This window comes from Rhododendron vialii, chromosome 6a (assembly GCF_030253575.1).
Source record: "Rhododendron vialii isolate Sample 1 chromosome 6a, ASM3025357v1".
Lineage (NCBI taxonomy): Eukaryota > Viridiplantae > Streptophyta > Magnoliopsida > Ericales > Ericaceae > Rhododendron > Rhododendron vialii.
In genome coordinates, this window is record NC_080562.1 from 6810261 (window position 1) to 6836473 (window position 26213).

At 38.1% G+C, this 26213-nt stretch overlaps 3 protein-coding genes across 3 annotated transcripts in view; 2 read left to right on the forward strand and 1 right to left on the reverse strand.

The window, feature by feature from the left end:
- Positions 1–570: 570 nt before the first annotated feature.
- On the forward strand, positions 571–3612 carry LOC131331256 (probable isoaspartyl peptidase/L-asparaginase 2). The gene is made up of 4 exons (XM_058365139.1): positions 571–797; positions 1531–1764; positions 2722–2808; positions 2910–3612. Exons 1-4 carry the CDS (start codon positions 636–638, stop codon positions 3405–3407), a joined length of 981 nt encoding a protein of 326 aa, XP_058221122.1. The 5' UTR covers positions 571–635; the 3' UTR covers positions 3408–3612.
- The window catches only part of LOC131331252 (putative receptor protein kinase ZmPK1), a 59510-nt gene continuing 35279 nt past the window's right edge, over positions 1983–26213 (forward strand). Inside the window, exon 1 of the mRNA XM_058365134.1 lies at positions 1983–1986. The gene's annotated coding sequence lies outside the window, so the exon portion shown is untranslated. The remainder of the gene's footprint in view (positions 1987–26213) is intronic.
- On the reverse strand, positions 5642–10063 carry LOC131331255 (D-3-phosphoglycerate dehydrogenase 3, chloroplastic-like). The gene is made up of 5 exons (XM_058365138.1): positions 9407–10063; positions 7446–7822; positions 7243–7353; positions 7054–7149; positions 5642–6505 (listed from the first exon to the last, which is right to left on the reverse strand). Exons 1-5 carry the CDS (start codon positions 9936–9938, stop codon positions 5834–5836), a joined length of 1788 nt encoding a protein of 595 aa, XP_058221121.1. The 5' UTR covers positions 9939–10063; the 3' UTR covers positions 5642–5833.

The window sequence follows — 26213 nt, forward strand, 5'->3', positions numbered from 1 at the left end:
GTGTAATTTTGAGCATTAAAAGACAAATTTCGATCGGATAAAAAGAAAAGAGAGACAAATTTCGAGGTGCCTTTATACGAAAGTGTAGTGCAAAAACTCATTACTACATACCCTTCAGATTTGTTCGAAGACCCTATTCTTATTCGTCGAATCTCTAAATAATCTATACCATTGATTGTAAGGATGGACCATCGGACTTCAACTGCAGAGGAGCCCGGTTCTAATTATTCCCTCCGTCCCAAATTCTTTGTCCGATTCGCAAAACGAAGTGTTAAAAATAATATAATTTTTGTAAGAAAAAATTAAAAGTTTTTCAACAACTTACTAGATATCAATGAGTATTTTTAATTTGTGAAAAAAGTTTGAATTTTTTCTTTAAAAAATTACATTATTTTTAACACTCCGTTTTGCGGACCGGACAAAGAATTTGGGACGGAGGAAATAAAAATCTACTAGTACAAGTTTGTAATTCATGTAAAAAAAAAAGAAGTTCGTAATTTGTAGTAATTGATAAATCGAATTAAAAAATGATTTGGATTCCGCAGTAACGTCTATAAATTCCCACCGGTTCATGTTTCGTAGTATCGCTTAGAACCAAAGCAAATCAAAAGCGTAGAGAGAGAGAGAGAGAGAGAATGGGCGGGTGGGCAATAGCAGTGCACGGCGGCGCTGGGGTGGACCCAAACCTCCCAGTGGAACGCCAAGAATATGCCAAACAACTCCTCACTCGCTGCCTCAACATCGGTATCTCTGCTCTCCGCTCCTCCCTCCCTGCCATCGACGTCGTCGAACTCGTCGTGCGTCCCCCCCTCCCTCTCTCTCCCTCACCTCTCTCTGTATATATATACACAAATATACACAAACATATACCGAAATGCATAAACAATCACCATATTTGACGGGTTTTGGCCGCTCAATTTTTGCATTTTGCATTTTCCGTTATGGGGTTTTGCATTTTGAGTGTTCAAAAATCGATTCTAGAATCCGTTCTGTCAAAATGTACTCGGGAAATGAAAAAAATGAACAGAAGAATAATGCGGAATTCAAAAATCATCTCGTTATTATTCCGACTATACTTCACTTTCACTAGCAAAACTCTTCTGCTAAATCTATTATGCATGCATCGTCCGAACTTACTTACAGATTCTCGTTAGAATCTATAATCTACAGTAGTTCGGTCGGCTGTGCACAACACCGTTTGGCAATCCAACAGTGCAGATGTCATCTCGGTAATGCACCGCTTGATAGCGACGATGAATTAGGAGTAAAATTTGCATCTCCTTCTTTTTGTTTGTTTTTTTCGTCTTCATTAATTGTCAAGCGACAATCATGAAGTTAACGATTAAGACACGTTTCTAACGGGAAGCGAGAGAGTTTTGCTACCATGGGACTCGGGTGAAGTGAGAGAGTTTTGCTACCATGGGACTCGGGCGCACGGCAACGGCGCCCGAGTTCGTGATTCTTTTGACTTTAAGGGGGTTAACGATGAACTCTTTTTCTGTTTGTTTGGTGAATGATTTTAATTCACAGGTGAGGGAATTGGAGGCGGATCCTTTTTTCAATTCAGGCCGTGGATCCGCACTCACGACCAAAGGAACGGTGGAGATGGAGGCCAGTATCATGGACGGGCCCGGGAGACGCTGCGGCGCCGTCTCGGGTGTCACCACCGTGAAAAGCCCCGTCTCTCTTGCCCGCCTTGTCATGGAGAAGTCCCCCCATTCCTATCTGGCCTTCTCCGGCGCCGAAGAATTCGCACGCCAACAGGTAATTATTTCAGCATTTTTTAGAAGCATTTCAAACATTTATCAGATGTCAAAATCTTTTTTGCAAAATTATCCTTTTTGGGGTAAATATTTCAAAAAGATTATTTGAGGCAGTATGGTAGTACATGAGTTATGATGCAATAATCGATACACGGGAAGTTTGTGAGCACAAATTTCTCCGGCCAAAAATGTGTCTATAACCGTCCGATGCACGGGGATCCACGAAATAATGAGAATCCAATATATATCGAACTTTTTAGTATATCGATGTTTGTATTTATGAGTGCACTTGTGTCTTTACACGTTTTGGCCAACCATCTATGAGAGACAGAGAGAGCATGTTTTAAGTGGATCCGGAGTGCTGTAGTGCACGTATAGGGCGGTACACAGCCATCGATCTCATCAATTAACGGTCCACATTAAAAATCAATTATGATCTGTAATAAATGATTTTTACCGGTTATAATTAAAAATCATATCTCAATCATTCATTGTCAAGATCGATGGCTCGTGTGCGCCCTACAGGATCCCTTACACTACAGAATTTCCCAGTCCGTTTTAATATGATATGATATGCGCCATCGATACCTTTGGTAAATGAATCCCACCCCATCAAAGCTCCAGCAATTCATTAGTGAGGAATGAGTTTGTACCAAGGTACTTTTAAATTTTGGTCATTATTTATAACAATTCTTACCAATATGCGGGACTCTGCTGTCCCCTAGCATGGGTGTTGGCCCCATCTGGACTGTCCATGCTCGGCAATGGATGACTCAAATTTCACCTTGACTGCCAGCATGGACAGCTCAGATTTCGTCTAGTCGAGGTGAAATTTGAGCCGTCCATTGCCGAGCATGAACGGTCGAGCCCATTTTAGTTATCAGCAATATATACATAATAATCTCGAAAAAGGGTTTTTAGCTTTGTTTGAGAATATGGGAAAATGGGTTTTGTACAGGGTGTGGAAACTGTGGACAACGAATACTTCATAACCGAGGATAACGTTGGCATGCTGAAATTGGCAAAGGAAGCAAACACTATCTTGGTACGTCTACTCATTCACACATCACAGTTCATTTCTGATCCTATCTATATACGGGGTTTCACTTAGTTCACATCTTGATTTTTGCCAAATGGCAACAACAGTTTGATTACAGGATCCCTACCCATGGATTAGACACGTGCAGCGCAGCCGTGGACAGCCCACTGGTGATGAATGGCCTCCCGATCAGCGTGTACGCGCCCGAGACTGTGGGGTGCGCGGTGGTGGACAGCAAGGGGAGGTGTGCGGCCGCCACCTCCACTGGTGGCCTCATGAACAAGATGGCGGGAAGGATCGGAGACTCGCCCCTGATAGGCGCCGGGACCTACGCCTGCGAGCTCTGCGGCGTGTCGTGCACCGGCGAGGGCGAGGCCATCATCCGCGGGACCCTGGCGCGCGAGGTGGCGGCGGTGATGGAGTACAAGGGGTTCGGGCTGCAGCAGGCCGTGGACTATGTGGTGAAGGAGAGGCTGGACAAGGGGAAAGCTGGACTGATTGCCGTGTCTAAAGATGGGGAGGTGGCTTTTGGGTATAATTGTGTGGGAATGTTTAGGGGGTGTGCTACTGAAGATGGGTTCATGGAAGTTGGTATTTGGGAGTAGAATTTGAATATGGTTTTACCCTTGAGCTTTGGATCTTGCTCTGGTGTTTTGTAATGGTGCTATTTAAGAAGGTTTTACTGTAGAAGTCCCTTCAAAAAAAAAAAATGCTAGTAGTAATCAGCATTGTGTCTAACTAGACTTGTTTCTTGCATCCTTTGGTGAGCTCGACTGAATCTACTAAATAGAAAAAGGCAATGTTCCCAAATTCGGTAAATTGTTCAGTATTCTCGGAGCACCATCCTGATGTGCACGTGATCTCTTTCAAAAGAAAGAGTTCATGCAACGGAGAAGAAAAGGGCCATGGAATAGCGAATGGTTGGCCGATCAGTTCTAGATGGTTCAATAACATGTTAACATGCTAAGTAGGCGCTGCAAGCATACTATGGAAATCATCGCCAAAGGCTCAAAATTATTGGCCAATTTCAGTTAAAAGTTCTAAAGGAGAATAGAATGCAGATAAGGGAGAGAATAGGGTACGCTTTCTTGAACTGGTCCAAAGCAGCTATTCTAAATGCTATCAGAAGCTATCCAACCTTGACAAACCTGTCATAAACAAAACAACAGAAGAATTAGAAGAATGAAAAATTCTTTAAAACAATTTACATGAGCTGTTTTTTTGAGAACACATTTGCTGGGTAACTTCCAAACAACACAATGTAAGTCGTCCATTGCTCTGTAGTTAAGCCGAGCCTTTCATCCTATCTTACAAAATTCTCACTAGTTCTGAGCGAAGTGTCTTTCTACAAGGAATGAGCTATAAGTATAGACCAGAACATGCCGTATTCCAAAGTGTATTGATCTTTCATTCGGCCAGATCTTAAGGTCACCCCTTTGAGAACAAAATCAGAACATAAGAGGACAAAAAACGGAGGAAAAGAAATTAGGAGAGAACTCGAGACAAACTCCTTACTCCTTGCTTTCACTTTTGCGTTGTTGCCAATGTTACCGACAGATCACCACCACATTCCCTTCATTGGGATGTTCTGAGTCATTCCCTGCTGGTGATGTGCACTTCACGTCTCCACTGCGCCTTTTTTGTTTACTTCTTCAGTTCCCTGGACTTCAACCCAGGCATACATTAGCTAAAAGAAAAAAATAAGCAAAGAAAGACTATACTTTAACTACATGATAGATTATTGGTAAAAAGAAGCAGGCACAAAGTCTCATTTTGTTCTGAACTGTTGTCATGCTCATGTCTTGAGTTCTTCAAATTGAATGCTGTACAGATACCGCCCCCTTTATGAATGTCATGTAGACATGTACTTTTCCTCTTCTTGTCTTGTCAAAATTATAGGGTTAGCGACAGACAAAAGCACATAGATGCATAGAGCTATATGGTTGAGGAAGCCTGCATATAAAGGAACAGCCTCTGATTGTAGCTCCGCACATGAGAAGGATTAAGCATGCATTAGTAAGAAAGCAGAAGGTAGACTTTTGCTAATGATGCTAGCAATTCAGGAATTTAAAATGAAGAATTTGAATGCAAAGAGCAATGAACTTGCAAAGATTTTAATCACATTTTACGACTGTACAGTGAACTGAATACCTTTACACCTAAGACACCTACCATTTCATCACATAATTTATCAATAAGATCGTATGACAGCCAACGTAGAGACTAATTAAGCACCACGCAGAATAAACTCCGAGTTACTGCAAAAGAAAGACAAATCCATTTTAATACCAGTCCATACCAGCAGTTCTGTACGATGAAATTATAAAACGGAGAGTGAATAACAATTTGGTACCAACGTTTCGCCTAAAGCCAATATTTCACCTCTAACCTGCATTTCACCTATAACACAATACCCTTCAAGCGTATTATTGAGCTAGAATAATACGGAAGTTATTTTCGAGGCTAAGCATAAAGCACTGTACAGTACAAGCTCCAATTCACAACAAAAGAAAGAGGTATAAAGAAAAAACATAAAATCGGTCATTCTTATGTACCAATAGGCAAAAGCAGTTTCACATGATTGGAAACCAAAGATTTTGCAACAAATTGCCAAAAATATTCACATTAATCAACCTCCTAAAAAACTTTACTTTAAATGGAAAACATAACATAACCCACGACAATGCTACAGGTGCAACAATTTTAAAATTGACATCCAATAGATGAGGAGAATGACACGAGTAAGACTGACCAAACCAGTATTGCATAAACTCCTCCTCTTCTTTTCTGTCCCCACCCCCCCCCCCCCCCCCCCCCCGCCCCATTGAATCTGAGGTCATTTCTAAAAGATTCATAACCGCATAACCCAAACAAATTGTCTTTAAAGCAATACAAATAAGATGTGTTCCTGTATCCATACTGTATTCATACCAAACTTTTGGATACATATCTGAACATCTGAAAATTGAAGTTTAGAAAATTCTGACGTTTGCCAACAACAATCGATACTCGTACCCGAGTTTGGACCCAGCTATAACTTAAGGAAAACAAATTCCTCAATGGCCTTGATCTCCCCAATTTTCTTCAGTGTTTCTGTATCAGGTTCCTCGTCCACACCTATTGTCATGACTGCTTGTTTCTGCGGCGCTATCCTCCCTACACTCATGAAGTTGACATTCACATTCCCCTCTCCGAGAATGCTCCCCACCTTTCCAATAATGCCCGGCTGATCTACTTGCTTACAGAGTATGAGACTTCCTTCCAAACTCACATCCACTCCAAATGACCCCACCATCGTCAAATGGGGTAACCCTTCTTTCACCATTCCTTGCACTTTTATCTCACCTAAATCCGAAAGAGCACCGGCGAATTTCGACTCGACATTTGCAAGTTGAAGTTGGATAAATTCGAGTGGTTTTTCAGGTGAACCATCCAACACTATCCGCTCTTCTGCTATTTTCAGACCTCTTTGTTTGGCCGTAAAGTCAGCATTTACCAAGTTCACAAAGACGCTAGAAATAGGCTCAATCAGACCTTTGGTAACCATGGCACGGAGTAACCTAGTGTCAAGATCATCTGGACCCCTAGCGGAAGCGTAAGTAATTTTCACAGATTGCACACCACCTCCTCCGGCAACCAGCTGCACAGCTAGCCTGCCAAGCTTTTCCGCAAGCAGGACAAATGGAGCAAGCTCAGCCAAAACCTGTCACATGGAAAGAAAAATTGCAAAATCTTTCATGTGCAACACAAATGGTCATGTCATATTAGAACCAAAGTTTCTCCAAAGTAAACATATAAATAGGACGGCTCAATGCCATCCAGGAATCACCCAACTAAAACTCCTCAACAGCTAAATGAACTTTCTAAGAGTCACTGAGAGAATGACCTTGGACTCAAGAAATGTCAACTATGGTATTCAGTGGGTGTGGCAGTAAAGAGCTATAGCCGAAGGTGACTGATTATAGCTTGTTTTAGGCTTAGTGTTCTGGGTAGTGCCCAGCATAGAAAAGAATTCAATACAAAGGTGCCGTCAGATTCAATCCAGCATGCATAAACACATGTGGAGAAAAGCAAATGGTTATGTACAAAAACTGATAAGTCACATAAAAAAATTGGTTTCAGTTATGGTACATTCAAGATATATGACAAAACATGTTTCACAATTCAGGCTAGAAAGAAAATTTTGATAACATTAAACTTCCACAAACATATTACTGGACAATATAAAGGGAAAGATATTCCATATAATACCTCGGCAGGAACCATGGGTGCATTAACTGCAGTGGCAGCAAGTTCCCCTTTCAAAGCACCCACAACTGCTTCAGCTATTTCAATGGCCACCCCTTCCTGGTTACAAACGCCCAGAATTACAACACGAGAAAATTCAAAACAAGAAATCAATTAAGAGCACCAGCAGCTGGAATAGGGAAACCAATATACCTGAGCTTCGAAGGTGCTGGCTCCGAGATGAGGAGTTACAGTAACATTTTCATGAAGCACTAACATATTGTCTTTAGGTGGAGGTTCTTCAGTCAATACATCCAATGCGGCCTGCAAAAGACCCCAAAAATAAAAAAATTTACCTTGTGAAATCGAAACTCCTGAATTATGGATCAAGGGAAACATAGACACAAAGGAATAACCTGTGCCACAATCCCCGAATTGAGGGCTCTCAGTAGAGCTTCCTCATCAATCACACCACCACGAGCAACATTGACAATACGAACACCTTTCTTCATTTTCGAGAAGGCATAATCATTGAGAATCTTGGACGTAGTAGCAGTAAGAGGCATGTGGAGAGAGATAAAATCAGCGGTCGAAAAGGCTTCATCCAATGAGACTAACTCCACACCTATTGCACGAGCACGGTCTGCAGGGGCATATGGGTCATATGCAATGACATGCATACCCAGTCCCTTGGCACGCCGTGCAACTTCTGATCCAACTTTTCCAAATCCCATTAAAGCGAGTGTTTTCCCTACTAGTGACACACCAACATATTTGCTCCTTTGCCATTTCCCTGGACACGTCAGATCATAAGTAAAGAAATATGAGGTCACAAAAGAAAAGACCAAAGACTCTCACAGTTTTTCCCAACCCTACTGACAACTTGCATGGAATGGAATCATAACCATTGAGTTGAATTTTGAGAAGAAATGTTCAGGGGGTATTTGTTACTACTACCTAAGTTCACAAATCATACTCCTTTTAAGCAAGTGAAAAACAGAAGTAAAGGCTACTCTTTTCTAGACAAGGACACATTCTGCACTACCTTTACAAGGTCGCAGGTATTTTCATCATACCGGGTTAGATGTGGGATTCAGGGATTGGGACCTCATTTCTGGCAATTGAATCCAAGGTTAGCATAGGGGTTACACATTACTTGGACAACTGACTCCACATAATATGAGAAATCCAATACACTATGAAATGATATCAATATTTTCTATATTATCCGACCAATGCATCAGGACCCAGGGACGGATGAATCAAACGACCGCCCCACTCATTGTTAAATTTACTGTAGAATGATATTAGTTTCAATCCAAATTTCTATACGTTCAGCTGCCCAACATTTTAGACAAAATCTAACCCTGCCCATCTAATTTTAGTTTTTGCAAGAAGTTAATAATCACTCTCCTAAGAATGTTTCACAGAATAACCAACCTAACATCATGAATTTTCTTTAGCAAAACTTTTATTTGTAGCAATACAAAATATCTTTTTCAAATGGCTATTGATGCACAAGAATATATGAAGCTATAAACATATGATCATAGCTTGTAGTTGTACAGGCTAATCGGAAACACCAATGAATAATCTTCTTGAAGAGAAATATAGTTCTCTGTGAAGATCAGTACATCCATGCATACTTGAACTAACCAACTCTAACTACCACTACATTACGCTACAATTACCAGAGATTCCCTAAACTGAATTCTGTTACAATGAGACCTAATCACCTACATCTGCAGCTACTCCACAACCACTTTCTTCAGCCAATAACCTATGCTGAGATGGTTTGAACACAGGTGACTGAGACGAGGGCAATACCAAAGGAGGTACTGGTCACTTTTCTTAGGACTTTTGTAACTAGTATTGCATAAATTGATATCACCTTTCATAAATTAAAAAAAAAATTCTTTCAACATTCACATATCCACCCCGAGCATGAGCAAAATTATGGAGAACAAATGAATAACAGAGCTCATCATTTTCACAACCAAGGACACCACCTGCTCAACCAAATGCCTGAACTATAAACACAGTAGAAAAGCCAATACAGTGGTGACACATCACACGGTAAATGTGGTACTTAGACATGTTCCCCAAAGCATTAGTGACCAGCTTATTCGAGTAGCTTAATTTTTTGATATCTCGTAAGTCAAACGAGCAGTAGCTTATTCAAGTTTTGTTTGATCGGCTAACGAAAAACTCCGTTTGTTTACATAACAAACCGATCATGAACAAGTTTTCAATGAGCCAGCATAACCTAAGCTTGAACTCGAATAGCTTGGTTCCCAAGCATAACACTTGTTCCATCAAATGCCTGAACTAGAAACCAATAAAAAAAACCTAAACATACACACTAAAAGACACTTACCAGCTTTAACATCGGGGGATGCCAGAGCAATATTCCTGGCCATGGCAGTAAGCAGAGCGATCCCATGCTCCGCGGCGGCGATGGTGTTCGCCGTGGGAGCATTCACGACGAGGCACCCGTGCTCGGTCGCCGCGGCCAGGTCAACGTTGTCAATCCCGACGCCGGCGCGTCCAACAACCTTGAGTCGGCCGGCGGAGGACTCAAAGACCTGGCGGGTGACCTTGGTGCCGCTCCGGACGATTAGGGCGTCGCAGAGGGAGATCTTGGCGCAGAGGTCTTCGGTGGTCATGTCGTAGGAGCAGTCCACGTTGGCGAAGGTCTTGAGGAGCTCGATTCCGGCCGAGCCGAGTTTTTCGGCCACGAGGATCGTCGGCTTCGCGTTGAGGGAGGAGAATACGACGAGGGTTTTGCGTAGGGGTTTTGGTGGGAAGTGAGGAGGGGTGGGGGAGGAGAGAGAGAAGAGGGTCCATGAGAGAGAGGAGGGGGAGGGTTTGGAGAGGGGTGGGGTTAAGGTGAATGAGAAGGCCGCCATTGACGTAATCTCTCTCCTCTCTGTTTTCTCTCCGTCCGAAAGGAAGGAAGAAACAGAGCAATGGAATAGTCGAATGAAGAGAACTCCTCTGTTTTCTCTCCCCACTTTCCACTCCTCTCACTCGGGTGTAAATGAGTCGAGTCTGAGTTGTATAGTATTCGAGCTCAAATGACCTGAAAACTTGAGTTCGAACTTGACTCATTCATAAACGAGCCGAGCCCTTAACAATCTGAGCCAGGTTAATTTGTTTAACGAGTCTCCTTAAATGAACCAAACTTATATAAATGAGTCGAGCTTTTGAGTGTCGAGCTTTTTAATGTCAAGCTCGGCTCAAATTAATAAATGAGTCAGCTCGACTCGTTTGCAGCCCTAGTCAATAGTTTGGTTTTCGTGAGTTTATTATAGACCCGCAACAAAGATCGGATCCGTCCACTTTGTAAAGCTCGTTACGAATACATGTCACTCATATACCATCATATGATTCATGATTTTACAAAAAAAAAAGTGAGAAACTATAAACCGTTTTCTGAGATTGAGAATCGTTCATTTGTAGTAAGTCTTAACATCTATTGCCTCCGTTCACTTTTAGTATATCAATTGTTCCTCTTGAAAGAATGCGCATTTTCGCGATAGAAAAATACTTTCATAGATGACTTTTAAATATTCTGTATACTAATCGAAAGAGCCGAATTAAATCTCTTAAGCATGGTACCAAAAAAAAATTAAAAGAATACTCACGAAAATATACCTTTTTTTGGGTATAAATACACGTTCTCCCAAGAGTAACGAACAATAGCGGGTCAACTATTTGAATGAACCTCACTTTTGTCGATGAAAATAAATGGGGGGATTCTTGCCATTATTTTCCTTCAAGAATCAAGACAAACATAAATGAGTCGAATTTTGTCAATTATTGACTGTCATGATTTTTAGCAGAGAGAGACTTATTCACGAGTGTTTACCGCGGGGATGAATCTGGACAGAAGTGTTTTGGGCTGTCTGGATTTTAAACAAACTTTTCCAGAGAAGAGATCCATATCCATCTCCGTTCTCTTTTTAGCATGGCTGGTGTATAAGATATCTGTCTGAGTTTAAAAAAGATGGAAGTTGGTCCCATTTACCTCACATGGGAGGCTCTCCGTCAATGCTAACGTAAAAGAAAATTCAAGGACAGACACATTGAAAGGGAATTAAAGAATTTTGTAGTATATTCGGCATTCGGCAAGTCTTTTAGAATTGTCAAGTGCCTGCAGGCACAAATTCTCATTTGGCTTAAGGAAAAAGAATATACTCTGAGAGGGTGTGGATTGGAAATTTTGTTTTCAATTTCAATTAGCCCCAGCCAACCCCCCCCCCCCCCGCTCTCTCTCTCTCTCTCTCTCTCTCTCTCTCTCTCTCTCTCCAGACCAGAATTCATGTTTTGCATTTTTCAAGACGTATATTAACCAATAAGATACTGATTTTTGCGTTTATGCAGCCGCTCTACTTTAACGTGTACAAAGTGAAGCGTCTGCATACAAAAGTGGAGAACGAAAATCAATTTTCTAACCAATAAAGTATCATAAATTTTTTCTATCCATAATAGGTATCAGCGAATTTGTTCTTTAACGCTTCCTGAAATCATACTTTCATGACTATACTTTGGTAAGAGATCCAAATCATCCTTTTTTGATTGTACGACTAACGTTATTATGCAACTAACAAAGTAATTATTAATTGCTAGGTTTCTTGTGAATCGAATTTTCCTGTAACAATATTGAATTTCGCCAAAACCTAGCTAGTTTCTAATATCTATCGCATTAGTACGCGCGCGTAGCAACGTGTCTAAGCTGCATATATGGATTATTACAGATACGAGATAAATGATCAGGCTCATAATGATGCACTTAAATAGTAAAAGGTCTACCATTTTCTTTTTACACTCGGGAAATAAATAAATGGAAAAAAGGCCTACCATTTAAAGCCAACAAGTTAAATGCAGGTTACCAGCTCATACCAAGATCCTCCTAAATATCCTTCTATGTGAAGATTTCTCATGGGACGTAAACTAATATTAATTACAGTGTGATGTGATGTGATGATCCAAATTGTTTATTTCGTAAATCATATGTGTTTGTCGACCACAAAAATAAAAAGGTTGCTCAAACATTTGCAAAGACGGGGGGGAATAATTTTCCTAGGAAAAAAAAAAAAAAAGAACAGTCAAACTTTGCTCATGCATTTCTCCTTTGTTTTAATATCCGATCAATATACATTTTTGGACAATTCGAATGTGCTAAGCGGGCATCACGTGGTAGCCACCCGGCACTGAAAATTTTTCTGACTAAATGGCTTGAGATCGTTAATCGAGCCCTAATGAATAAGCCCTTTGGGCTCATTTCGGGAGTAAAAGTTATTAAGAAGTCGTGGGCTGGACTAGGCCTGCTACTTTTCCGTAATTCAAAGGGAAAATGACAGCCCAAGACGTGTTTTGATAATTAATACCTGCTAATGACATTTTCAGCATTAACAAATGGAAAAAATGACGGCCAAGGACGTGTTTGATAATTAATACCCTCCAATGACATTTTCAACATTAACAAATGTTCTCAGTATGTCCTTGACGGGTATTAATTATCAAAATACGTCATGGGCCGTCATTTTCCCTAACAAATGTTCTCTAAGTTCTTGGCGGGTATTAATTATCAAAATGCTGTTGACAGTCTAATAAACAGTGAGGCCCAGCCCAACCATGTGTGGTAATGTGGACTGCTAGATCCAGCCCAGATACTCGTCGAGACCACTTGGACCCCGTGTCCCTGCAGCGACTTATGCTCGCTGCAATTTGCAGCTCCCCAGAAACGTGGTCGTTTTGGGATGTGATCAACACTTAGCCTATTTTCTTTATTTTCTCCTCCGGAACAGTAGCAATGGTTTATGTAGGACCCACCTCATGATCTCACACACAAATGATCCAATTCATTCAATAATCTTAAAATAATTATTTGAGTGGTCTCGTAAAAACATCAACTCGATCGAATAATTATAATTAATTAACCAGTATGCTACGTTTTTTTTTATTCAAAATTTAGAATCCTAGAGATTGAATGAATTTAAAAAAAAGTTCCACAACTGTGTGCTCAATATATTCGTGATCTAAACTGCAGGTATAAAATGAAATTTTTTATTATGATTGAAAATAAATTGTGATTAATTTATTTTATTTTGTTGAGTAATACTATGTATTATTTATGTACTCACAATTTTAAGTGATTTTTTTAAATTTGATTACTCATGAACAATTCAGTGCCGACAATATGAAAGAAAAATCAAATTATATGTAAAAAAAATGAAAATCCTATTGGTACCGATGGTACCGTAGGGAAAATGCACCGACGGCCACCGGACGGCCGATCTGAGCCGAGCCGTCCCTAAATTTTAAAAAACAAAACCGAGTGGGCCTACACAAGAATCAATGGCATTCGAGGTGTGTAGGGTACTTGATCCGAGCACCCTTTTTTCGTGTATATACACGTATATACATATATAGACGAAAAATGGATGCTTGAATCAAGTACCCTACACACATCGGATGCCATTGATTCTCGCGTAAGCCCACTCGGTTTTGTTTTTTAAATTTTTTGGACGGTTTGAATCGGCCGTCCGGTGGCCGTCGGTGCATTTTCTCTACGGTACGATCGGTACCAATAGCAGTACTTACAAAATTTTTGTGCATTTTTTGAGTTCAGGGGGTTCGCTTGAACCCTCTAGACTCCATGTAAAATTGCCCGACAATACCTACGGTTCAGATCAATGATATATATATATATATATATTTTTTTTTTTTTTGACATGCAGATCAATACCTACGGCTCGCTTGAACCCTCGTGGTCCCACATAAACGATTGCTGCGGTTCCAGAGGAGAAAACAAAGAAAAATAATAGGTACCCCGAAAGAGTACCCAGCACTCCTCGAAAACAAAAGGCTAAAGTGTTGACAAAACGCTCACGTTTCGGGGAGCTGCAAATTGCAGCGAGCACTGCAGGGACGTGGGGTCCCTCCCTTCTGGAAGGACCCGTAAAGGCCCCAAACTAATTTTGAAACGTACTGCTACTTTGTCTTGTACGGTGCTTGATGTGGGATGATTCGATGGTGTGTTTTTCTTCGAGTAGATTCAATGTCCCGACATAAAGTAATTTTACAGTACTAAAGTAGGTAAAATTAGTTTAATGCATATATATCTTCATCATCCTATCCCAGAATTTAGTGGTGGCATAGTCAGATAGTCTTGTCGAAAGAGAGAAACTTCTGACATACTATTATTAGTCGAATTAGAGCATGACAGTAAGTAATTAAGAAGATTCATCCTTTAAATTCGTAAGTTCAACTCCAATCGCAACAAGTCAACCAAAAATGGTTGCTATCCTTGGACGGACAGTTCATCTTGTATTTACAAAATTAATCACATTTTTCTGGGTAGACTAAGTAAAGAGAGATAATATGTCAACTCTCTCTCTCTCTCTCTCTCAGCTGGCAGCAGAAGGCTAATCAAAATGAAAGTGAAAATAGATCCAAAGGGAAAAAGCTCAATATCTAAATCAAGTCATCTTTACTTTTTTTTTTCTAGCGTTTGTCTTCCACTCCTACAACTCCATTATTCAAATTAATGACCATTAGGAGTGGTGTACTAAACATAGATCATTAATTTCTTCCAAGATAATGATATACTGAAAAACCAACCTTACCTTTTTATTTTATGGCACATGTAACATTAGCAGAATGGATGTTAGCTGTAAAAGAGCGTCGAGGCCTCCATTAGAGTTTTCGACCCTAGGAAAATGCGGGACCACGAGGCCATTGCAAAATAAAACAAAGGAAAGGGATCCAGTCCGGTTCATAAAAAATGGACTGGACGGTCCAGTTTGCTTCTTTTAAGATACTTTTCGGGTTCAATTTGATGATAATAAACCGTTCACCTGTTAGATCACTTCAAGAACATTCATCTAAAAAATCAGATTAATCAGATAACGGTGTATGTAATTCCTAAACGCATTTATATCTTGAATAAAATTACAGCATCGGATTGGAATCCATTGACCCCATGTATAAATACATTTCAATCCATATCAACCGGTATTGATCGAATCAGCTTGATTTTTGGCGTAGTCGATGTTTTCGACGATGTAAAAAGGGTGATCAAGGGTTTGATAATAAAAATGAGCACCGAAAGAACCCAAAAAAGAAGAAAACTGGACGGTTCAGTCCATTTTCATGTGGTGGAGAGGATCCCTTTCAATAAAACAAAGCTCATAATTTTTGAGCAAATTTCATCAAAAAAAAAAAATTTTGATAAATAATTTCATCAAGTTCATATGTAGCATTTTACTCTGGCTCTGACACCTTATGACAGAAGGCATTGACTTGGTGAGCAGCCAATGGTGACCCAGTCACCACATACATTAATTACGTACTAACACGTTTTACTTGCTTCCTAGGTTTGTTTGTCTACTTTAAAAATGGGTCAACCAATATCAATCCAAAATAAATTATGAACCTATATTTTATCGTATATATTTGGGGAATTACAATTGGAGTCATCTGGCTCCATTCTGCTAAGATTCTTATTTTTTAAGTACTTATTTTTCAGTTTACGAGAGATGTCATTATGTCACAATACATCATTTTTAATTAAAAAATAAATACTTATTTTAGTTAGTGTAACACACTTATTCGAGAGAAATATTCGTACTGAAAAATATTTAAAATTTTATCCCGAAAAGTGCATCTTTTCATCATATAAATAATTTCCTCTGTGTATGATAAGAAAATGCATCCGGAGGATTGTGCGACCCCAATTCCTGCTTGCATGAAGACACCGATTATTAGGGCCACCCTCTAAAATCAGTAACTCACGATCTAAAATGCAAAATGCAAAAATAATTATTCTCCAAACAGCAAAAAGAAACTATTGGTACACCATTTGGAGCACACTACATATGCACCGGATAGCGTGCGATCCACCTCGCGATCCCACACAAAATAATCAGATCCGCTTAATTTTTTTGAAACATTTTTCAAAAAGTCGTAAAAAAATCAGCCCATCCCTATATCGGTAAGAGCTTGATTGGTTCTCGTCCATAAAGTTACACGGACAAAAATTAAATGAATTGATCAAACTCTTACCGATATCAAGTTCAACTGATTTTTTTAACAAAAACCCACAAAAACATCTTCTTTAAAATTTAATCGAACGTTCGGATCATTATCATGGGATTTGAGATGAGCCCCACAAGACGCGGTGGTGTACAGAGTTAGCCATAATTGGACTCCCCAGGAAGTTAATGCATTGTGGAAGATTAAAATACTCCTAATTATTATTAGTCAATGCAAGTAGAAGATTGAGACGTAAGGAATTTTGTTTTGTTTTGGACAAATCCATGGGGGGTTCAGTTGATCATTAACTAACGTTTCAAAATCTACTTGGAATAATAATAATTAATGCAAGTTGAAACTCCCTTTGTTAGTTGTAACCCACTTGCTAATGTCGTTTTAATCAGCCAAGTCGATGAGAAAAAGTGATTTTTAAAATGGGAAAGGAAAAAAAAAGTGGAGATAGTGACAGAGCAAGCTGGATGTGAGCAGAGAAAAGCAGGACCGCGACAGATGTTGTAGCGGCGGATTCTTTCTTCCCAAATTGCTTAATAAAAAATTCTAAAATCAGCTCAATGAACTGATAATAATCGGATCAAAAAAAAAATGATAATAATAAGTATATGAATGTGTATTAAAGAGCGTAAAAAGTACACAAAAATACCTGTTTTTCTTATCTTTAAATGTATTTATTATCAGTTAAGTGGGCCGACAATAACAAGACTGTTGTTTAATTGTGGTTTCTGGGATTAATTGTGCTGCTACTACTCTCTCTATATACTCTCTAATTATGGATTATAAAAAAAGATTAGTCAAATTCTGATGGTCCAATTAGAGAAAAGATATAAAGATTAGTCAAATTTTGAAAGTGATTGGAGAAGGGTGAGTGGGTGCATTTTTCTTTGTGGTCCTGGGGTGTTCACGCTAATGATTCATTTATGCAACACAATTTTTTGATTTTGTCCTTATTTAAATTTATTTTATTTTTTTGCGTTTGTTAGTTTTACGCCAAATTTTTGAAAAATACGGGTGAGTAAGGTCGAGAGGAATCAGAAAAGTAAAAAAATTATGATTTTTACACAAGTAATTTGGGAAATATCGTAGAAAAAGTCCAAAAACTGACTTTTATATTTCCAAAAATACTTATGTCAAAGTCATAATTTTTACTTTTTCGATTCTTCTCATCCTTACTCACTCATATCACATAAAAAATTGACGTAAAATTAACAAATGCCAAACAAAATTAAACAAGTTTGAACCAAAAAATTATTCTACATAAGTTAATCGCTAGCATATAAACTGTCGAGATATAACAACATGCTCTAAATTAGTCTCCCAAAATACAAACCAAACTGAAAATAACTCAAGAGCAAAACCAAGAGGTCGACAACTAAATGCTTTTTCTTGATGACTACTCCAAATTACTGGCTGATTTCGTAGTCGTTTGGTAGGACACAATCTATAAACACTCAAAACACGAGTGATCCTAAGCTTTGGCTACGAAGTAGTTTTTATTTTAACCGAGCAGCAATCTTGTAGCCAAGCTACCATTAGACCTGATTGTGCAATCTAAATCTCAGGGAAGACTAGCACAGCAACCCATCGCTATGGCCCCCTACTTAAATCATGGTTTGCCTTCAAGGGGAATCGAACTCTGCTATGTTGCAAGCACGATTTGCCCTTACCATGTTGAAAATCATGGCGGGTCGTAGTACAAGGAAAGTTTCTCTCCCCCAAGCGCGTGTCGTCCTTCTTTCTTTTCGGAACATGTTAAAAATGTATTAGTGAGTGAGCGTATACTGTACAATTGTGTTGTCGCTCTTAGTAGTAATAATTAAAACACGCCAGTAATGAGCGAATACCGAATTAGGGTTTAAAGGAACAGAACACAAAGTATCGATCTGCTAAACACAAAATACCCAACAAACTATGCTATCGCCAAAAGATAAAAGCCGACAAGAAGCAAATGTGGACGACAAGCAAAGGCCAACAAATGCCTTAAGGAACAGAACATAGTGTCAAAAGGGTGTAATTGTGTGCGGGGCCAAAACAAGGTCCTACCGCAACTGCGGTTATTGAAAATTTGGAAAGACGAAAAAAGCATCCAAAAATTATCCAAAACACATTTGTAGAATTTATGACCGATCATAAATACTTTGTCCTTGGATATTTTTTCTTTGTACCTAAGATTAGCCAAAGCAAAAACCACCACCGCAGGTCCGCAACCATTCCTAAAAATCTGCCCACCCCCGTCCTTTGGTTCTCGGGAAAAACAAAAGTGGGAAAACAATTAGGAGTACTATACTAGTACCAGTACCGGTACTTTTAAAAAAATAAAATGAAAGGATAATTGGGTTATTGGAACTCGTGATCAATGTGATGAGTGGGTTATAGCTGGCAAACCCTTTGGTGACGTTATTTTATTTTTATTACTAGTTGCAGTTAGGTTCTTTCCTTGCCAAGTCAGTCATCTCCTGACGGACAAATTATTGTGCTTGCTGGTCCCGCCAATTAAAAAACCTACCCACTGAGACGTCCCAAATTCCAGGGCACTAGTACTAATCTTGCAAAACCCAACGTCCAGCGATTATTATCTCATAATTCTCCCACAATGGGAGGTTAGGGTTTGAATCTCGTCAAAGGCGAAGGGTTTGAGATTCAGAGCTATAGAAAAGTTTATAAACTCGCTTGGACTAACCTACTAATTTCCTCGTTAACCCTCTACTACTGATGTATACAATATATTGACAAAAGAATTAGTAGTCTTTGAGAAATTATTCCATGCCTATGGAGCAACGATACATGGTTCCCCAATCTCTCTTTCCGCCCCACGTTTTGTGATGAGTCTTACACAAATGTGTGATATGGAGAGGTGTTGAGATACCACACTGTGTACTTGGCCCTAGGGCAATGAATAAATTTTCCAAGTCTCTGGACTCTGTACACACTCTATGCAGTATTGATCGGGTCGGATCTAGACCGATTTTCGACTTTGTAATCTTGTTTTCCACTTTTCATCAATGAGGATAATAATTCCATGTCAAAAAAAAAAAAATGAGGACAATAATTGATGGAAGATAAAAATAAAGCAAAATGATGATGGTATATTTGAGCCAAGGTTCTCGGGTTTGACTGAGGTGTGCCTCACCGATGTAACTCTAGCATTTTTGCTTATTTTACTTATAAATACAATGGAACATAAACCTCTTTAGCCCGGTAGCAAAACTGGGCCTCAATGTACCGGCCATAGTACTGGTTTTCTTACGACTACGATATTTATTGTACCAATAAGATGCTGGCTATCGTTTTAAATTTATTGCTATCAGAGTTATTTTCTCACATTTAAATTGCTAGCATAAAATTTATTTATTGAAAAAAACAAACAAATTAAAATAGTCTTTTACCGTTCGAAATTTCAGCCATTAACAGAGACAGTTTTGACACTTGAAAGCACCAGATTTTACCGTTCGAATCATTTGGTCCTACTAGTACGTACAAAACTGAATTCAAATCCTAACAGTATTTCTCGTATTTGGCACTGTGAATTATTAAACATATATTTTGCCTTTTGTAATTACGACTCAGCTTTGAATGATTTTTATTTAATTTAATTCGTACATTAGATAGGACTATATAAAAATGTTTACATATACTAAAGAAATCAATAATACAAAAATGGTGAATCACCTCGATTTCCATTTAGAAAACATCCAAAAAATATGATAGTAGTATATATTCTTTTCTTTCTTTTTTTTGCACGCAACTAAAAACGATACATGTAATTAGAGATGGGCTGAGATAAGACAGACAGGATAATCGCTCCCTCAAAATGTAAATCTAATTTTGCCTTTTGTATTTTTTTCAAGATACATAAGTTTATCTTGCCAAATTCCAATCGCGAGTTTTTAAAAATACTCTTTGGAATAATTATTCCATACCAAGTACTAGAAAAACACACTCTCATTTTTAGGGTGGGTTTACATCATTATTCGCAAATTCCATCTTCTGTATATAGTTTTGATGTGTGCTCCACCCCCAAACTAATGGCATGTTTATTCCATTTTTGTGAAACGTTTTTCCTGTACTTGATATTATATGGAAAATAATTATCCAATGGTTCTTTTTCAAGTAGATTCGATCGATGTCCCAACAGAAGTAATTATTAAAGTAGAACATTAGTGAAAATCGTAATCGTCGTATACCAGAATTGTTGGCATAGAGTTGAAAGAGAAACTTAACAAACGTTTGTCGAATAAGAGCATGTCAAAAAGTATATATGGAGATTCATCCTTTAAAAAAGATGTACAAAACTAACCTGACAGCTAATTGCCGGAAAAAAAAAAAAAAAAACCAAGATGCTAATTTAATTATTCTAACAACACTACCTTTCGCCGAGGGAAAAAAAACGTTACATCTTTTTATCATCTCTCTCGTGGTCCTCAAATACAGTTACCATTTCTCTCTTTTGCTCTCCCATATATGCCATGTGTTTTCCCAGAACAACCACCTGAGTGAGAGGAAGTGCCCTTGTCTTTGCATACAATATATAATCTGGAGAGAGAGAGAGAGAGATTGATTTAACAATTAGTAATCGCATCTCTAAAGTCTAAGCCAATATTTAACACTAGCAACCATTTTTCCTACTGGCAAAAGTAGTACATACAAAACCGTAAACTTGAGCTGCATTAATTACTGGCTCACAACAACCAGCGAATCGAGGTGTAATTTCAAAGTTCGAAAGCATATTAAAATACGGTTTTATAATCATCTTGTTGAAGTTGAACGCTCTGTCATTCTACTTGATCATTCGGCTCAATAGGCCACTATTTGTGCGACGGGAAGTAAATTTGTTGTTTATCGATTTCTCCTACCAGAACAATTATACTCCTATATCTTACCTTTTTTTTTTTTTGGTGTCGCAACAATTAGTTGATGATGCTACAGGATTAAAATGGGCGAGGGATGTTGGGCGTGTGGGACAGGTCCGAACCAGGGTGGAAGAGAAGGAGCGTTCACACGTGTGGGGTTGAGGGGAGAGAGAAAGGGAGGTGGACTTTGAGTCACGTGACAGGCCTCCTTAAAAACGTGTATGGGTACGGGGAAAGGACAAGTATTAGGTGAGCGGTTGGCACGTGATGGGTACTACTCTCCACTGTCGTTTTTTACGTATGGAGGGGAGCGAGAGAGAGAGAGAGAGAGGGGAAAAGTCTACGTACAGCTGGATCCCGCGTAAACGACTGCATGCTAAAAGCCTAAAATATAGATATAGATGTTGGGATCATATCCATATAGAGAGAGAGAGAGATGAGACTCGTCCCCTCGCTCTCGCTCTCCCTTGGCTGTTTCTGTTGTTTGTTTGCTTTCCCTTTGCCCACCTTTTTTCCGTTTCTTTTCTGTTCCAAAAGTCCCAGAAAACATAGATAGCCCCACGTGCCTCCCTCCGTGCGTGTTAGTCAATACTGGAGTACTATACTCTGGTTCTCTCTCTCTCTCTCTCTACCTAACAGCTGCCCACAGCCCACGTTGTTTGGAGTACTTTATTAGTAAAAAATTGAAGTAATACAAGCGAGGTAAAAGTAATCAGAAGTTCTGGGATTACCGCACTTTTTTTCCCACCGCATGTCGTATTGGAGTCCACCACGAATGTCACGAAAATACAAAAAATTCATAAAAAATAAAATAATTATTTTTGAAATTTTGTAAAACATCAACTCCAACGAATATCGGTAAATATGTTTTTTTTGAATTTGTTGAGACAAAACTGCGATAATTTCAGAATTTAAAAGAATGAAATTCTTGCTGCGGAGTTGTTTATCTAAAATCGAGCGTGGACACCACTGTCTACATGACAAGGCGGAAATTAAATGAACCTTTTTGGTAAGACCAGAACGAGACTACTAAATTAGGACATAAATTACTAGTCATCAAAGACGTGAATCAAGTGTATGGAATGGAGAATTCACTTCAATAAATGAGGCAGAGAAGAGAAAACGGTGGGAATCCGTTTACGTCAGTTTTCAGAAAGTGGGAGGGGAGGGCCAGCCACGCATTGAAGATTTTTATTATTAGGCCGTTGGAGCTGTTGGTAAATTGCCGTTTCAAGGGCAGCTTTACAGCCTGTACTCACACACCCAACGGCCAAGCACTAGTTTCCCCGGATTCAAAATTGGAGTCCGACTATTCGTAATACTACTATATATAATATATACACATACGACCATGCGGGACGCAATTTTTGGTCTTGTACGAATAATTTAAACTGTTTATTGATTTTGAAATAATTTCTCGAATGACCTTGTAAAAAATCATGCTCCGTTTCAGAAATTTTTTTAAAAAATAAGCAGCTTATTTCACATTTTCAAACTCAAAAATAATGTAAATAAAAAATAATTTTTTTAATTTTGTTGCACCGTATAAAAGATCTTGATAGGATCTATCAGACAGAATCCATATTGGTAGAAAAATTATTTAAGCAAGCATATTATTTTTGAGTTTGAAATTGCCTTTTTAAAAAATAAGTACTTATTTAAGGTTGTAGAACGGAGCCTCAGTCCAATTGGATTTATGCAAACGGATTTGCTGGCTGACAATAAGCATACTAGAAACCAAAGAAAATACGTATTTCTGTGTACTTTTTACACATTTACTATTGGCAGCCCATTGGGCTCAGAGCCGGCCCTGACTCTTCAAGGGCTTAAAACGAAAGTTAAAAATAGGTTCTCTTTTGTTGGATTATAATAAAGGATAAAAAAATGGGAGGGACCCTTATAATTCAAAATTTTTTAGAGACCTAAAGAGATTGCAACACTTGTTTTAGGTCAGGGCCGGCTTTGATTGGGCTGATTTTAGAAATTTCCTGACGCAAATGATTGGTCCAAACTCTAAGACCTTGTTCGTTTGGAGTCTCAAAACTCTTGGGAAATGTCTCTAATAAATTTTTTCTGTCTATCTCTTTCAATTCATTAATTTCAAAAGCCTCCCTCAGAAATCCCAAACGACCAAGGCCTAAGTTTTTCATTCATAATTTAGGATTTTGAATTCTGAATGAAACTTGAAATATTGGAAAAACACTTAAAAGTCCACTAACTAAAATAACACACCGTCCACTAATTATTTATCTTTTGAATTAAATATGACGTATTACGAAAAAATGATCTGTCTCGTAAAGCAGAAAATAAGTACTTATAAAATAATAGAAAGTTACATATTCAATGGGCAATAAGTTATTTTAAAATTAATAAACGGTTGATATCATTCGTGTGGAGCCCAAAATTGAGCCCTCTATTGCGTATGTATACTTTCAGTACCCCTATCATTTTTAATTCAAATTTCGAAAGAAAGGAAAAGGAGGGGAAAATAGAATAATGGGAAAATGACGGCCCAGGACGTGTTTTGATAATTAATACCCGCCAATGACATACTAAGAACATCTGTTAATGCTGAAAATGTCCTTGACAGATATCTATATTATAAAATAGAGCGGTTTTTGTCTATACATATAAACCCAGCACCCTCTACAACCGTCCGATCAATATTTCATGTTAGTTGTAGCCGTCTGATCGAGAGGATACTTCCTAATCTAAACTCCCCTAACCTTATGACCGGTAAATCTTTTCAATTGATTGATTTTACGTTGTTTCCTTAACAAGATTTTCCTATTTAAATTTCCTACATCCAACTCAATAATTTCCTTTTAGGTTGATTTTTCTACATTCAAAAAGGAAACAACCATTTTTTGATTCATACACTAAAAGGAAACATTCTTTGTTTTTTAAAGTTGATAATTGTTGTTTATTTAAAACGGGGTAGCATTCACATACGTTTTCCTTCAATAATGAATCTCGTTTGCCTTAATAATCTAATTCATAAGCTTCTCTAAGAAGAGAAGAAATCAACTTCCTTCTACCTTGATTGGAGAAAGAGAGAGGGTCATTACCTTTGCTTTGTTAGAACAAAAGGTAATCAAATCTTTTTATTTTTTTCGTTATTCTAATGTTTGTACATGTTCTCTCCCTCTCTCTAGGTTAGATGTTTTGAGGCAATTTGGAGTCATGTTATTTGAAGTAGTACACTGTTTCTCTCCATGGATAATTTTTTTAAAGTTGTAATAAAAAATGTTGTGTCGCGCCCTTTTTTTTAATCGGCGTATTGTGTCGTGCCTTTAGGCATGGGCAATCACAAAATCCATGATACTGTTTTTGGAGCTTTTCTATGGTCATGACAGTATTACTATTAATTGAATTAGTGGTTTGGTTTGTGATGATATTGATTTTTATATTCATAAATGTGTATGGCTTGGTGTATGACCTGCGTAATTGTACATGTCTTCCAGTTCTTTGTTAATACAAATCTTGCTTATCCACAATGAAGGCTTTACTACTTATTATGAGTTAATTGTGGGATTAGGAATTTGTGAGACCGGTTGTTGGTCAGATTTTGATTCGCTAAATTATGATTAATATTGTAACGACTCGAATTGGGACGTTACAAATATAGTTGGGGTTCTGATTATAATTTTAACCCATTGTCGGTTTCGGTCAATCAAGGGCAAGGACTTGAAGTTTTTTTTGTAGTCCAAGATGTTATTTGTTAATGGGAGTAAAAAAAAAGAACATTTTTATTTTCCTTTCATGTGCTTCCTTTTTGATAACTCAGATATCCATGCCAATTTTCGAGCACCTCAATTAATCCTGAGAGCTCCACTGCCCATTTGCAGGGAGTTGCAGAGAGTACTCAATACTGACAATGCCTCAAAGAGATATGAATATGTTACCTCCAACAATTTGATGACATGAATATGTTACTTTATTGATGATTGCCGAGAAGTTGTAGTTGATATAGCTGCTATGGGTTACTTGACTCTCCTCTCTACCAAGGTAATTTGGGGCTTTTGGCATCTTTGTTTGTGTTGTGCCTAGCTATAAAATGTGCAGGGGCGCGCATGTGGTCTTATTGCACATGTTGGAGTTAATAAATTGTTACGTTGAGCTTGATTTTTCTTAGACTTCGATTGTGCTCTAACGTAGATGGGCTCACTTGAAATTTAACAAAATGGGGTACCTATTGTCATCTATTACTTCTCTAATTCTATTCAATTTTGGGTTAAGAATACGTTGCGCCGTGCCTTCAGGCACGGGCATCCGCTAGTTAATTATCAAAATACGTCATTGACTGTCAGTTTGCCAAGAATTAATTGTTTCCCCACAAATCCGCTGACTCCCATTTCCCGTCTTAAATGGTGGATGAATATTCCGCATGCCATATCTCTGATCAGCCCGACGAACACTCAATAATAGGAGTAGGAGCTACCCTCGCATTCACACATAAAAATGTTCAAATTCAAATTGAGAAATAATTTGTTTTTATATTTTTACGTTTTTCATTCTTTTTCATGAAAATAATAAACCCAGTTTCACTAAATTTTTTATTTTTTAAGTACTTATTTCTCGTTTTACAATATATGTAATTTTTTCTTACAATACATCACCTTTAATACAAAAAGAATGAAAAACCGAACGTGTATATTTTACATGCTAATTCGCTTCACCCATTCTAATTTTGAAAATGAAAAATGTCAAATTCAATTCTTAAAGTGTTCTCGGACATCAATCCACCTTCTATCTATTATTCTTTGCCTTTAGGGCAAATGTTACGAGCATTTTCCTAAGGATTATTCTAAAATCCGCCCAAATGGATAGGATAATAGATAAAAATGTACATTGATATCCGAGAAATGTGTATTGATATTTGTGAAATTGTATTAACATCCGTGAGACATGCATTGATATCCGAACTTGTTTAAAATTATGTGTATATTATCTTTCGCCTAGTGGGTGAAGGTTAGCAAAACCGATTTCCTAAATAGTTACCCGGTTCAGGATAACCGACATCTATAACATACTTCAATAAGAAACAAAAAAATTGAATTTTGGTTGGGCAGTCAGGATTTGATCATGCACTTCAAACTGAATTGATTGAGTGATAGTAATATTTTAAAAAGCATTTTTTTTTGTTGTGTTCAAGAAATTAATAAAAAAAATTAATTTTTTTTAATGTAAATCTCATAATTATTTATTGACTTTATAAAAAGTAGTAAAAAATTCAAAGGCGATATTCTGAAGGCAAATGATTAGACCAAAAAAAAT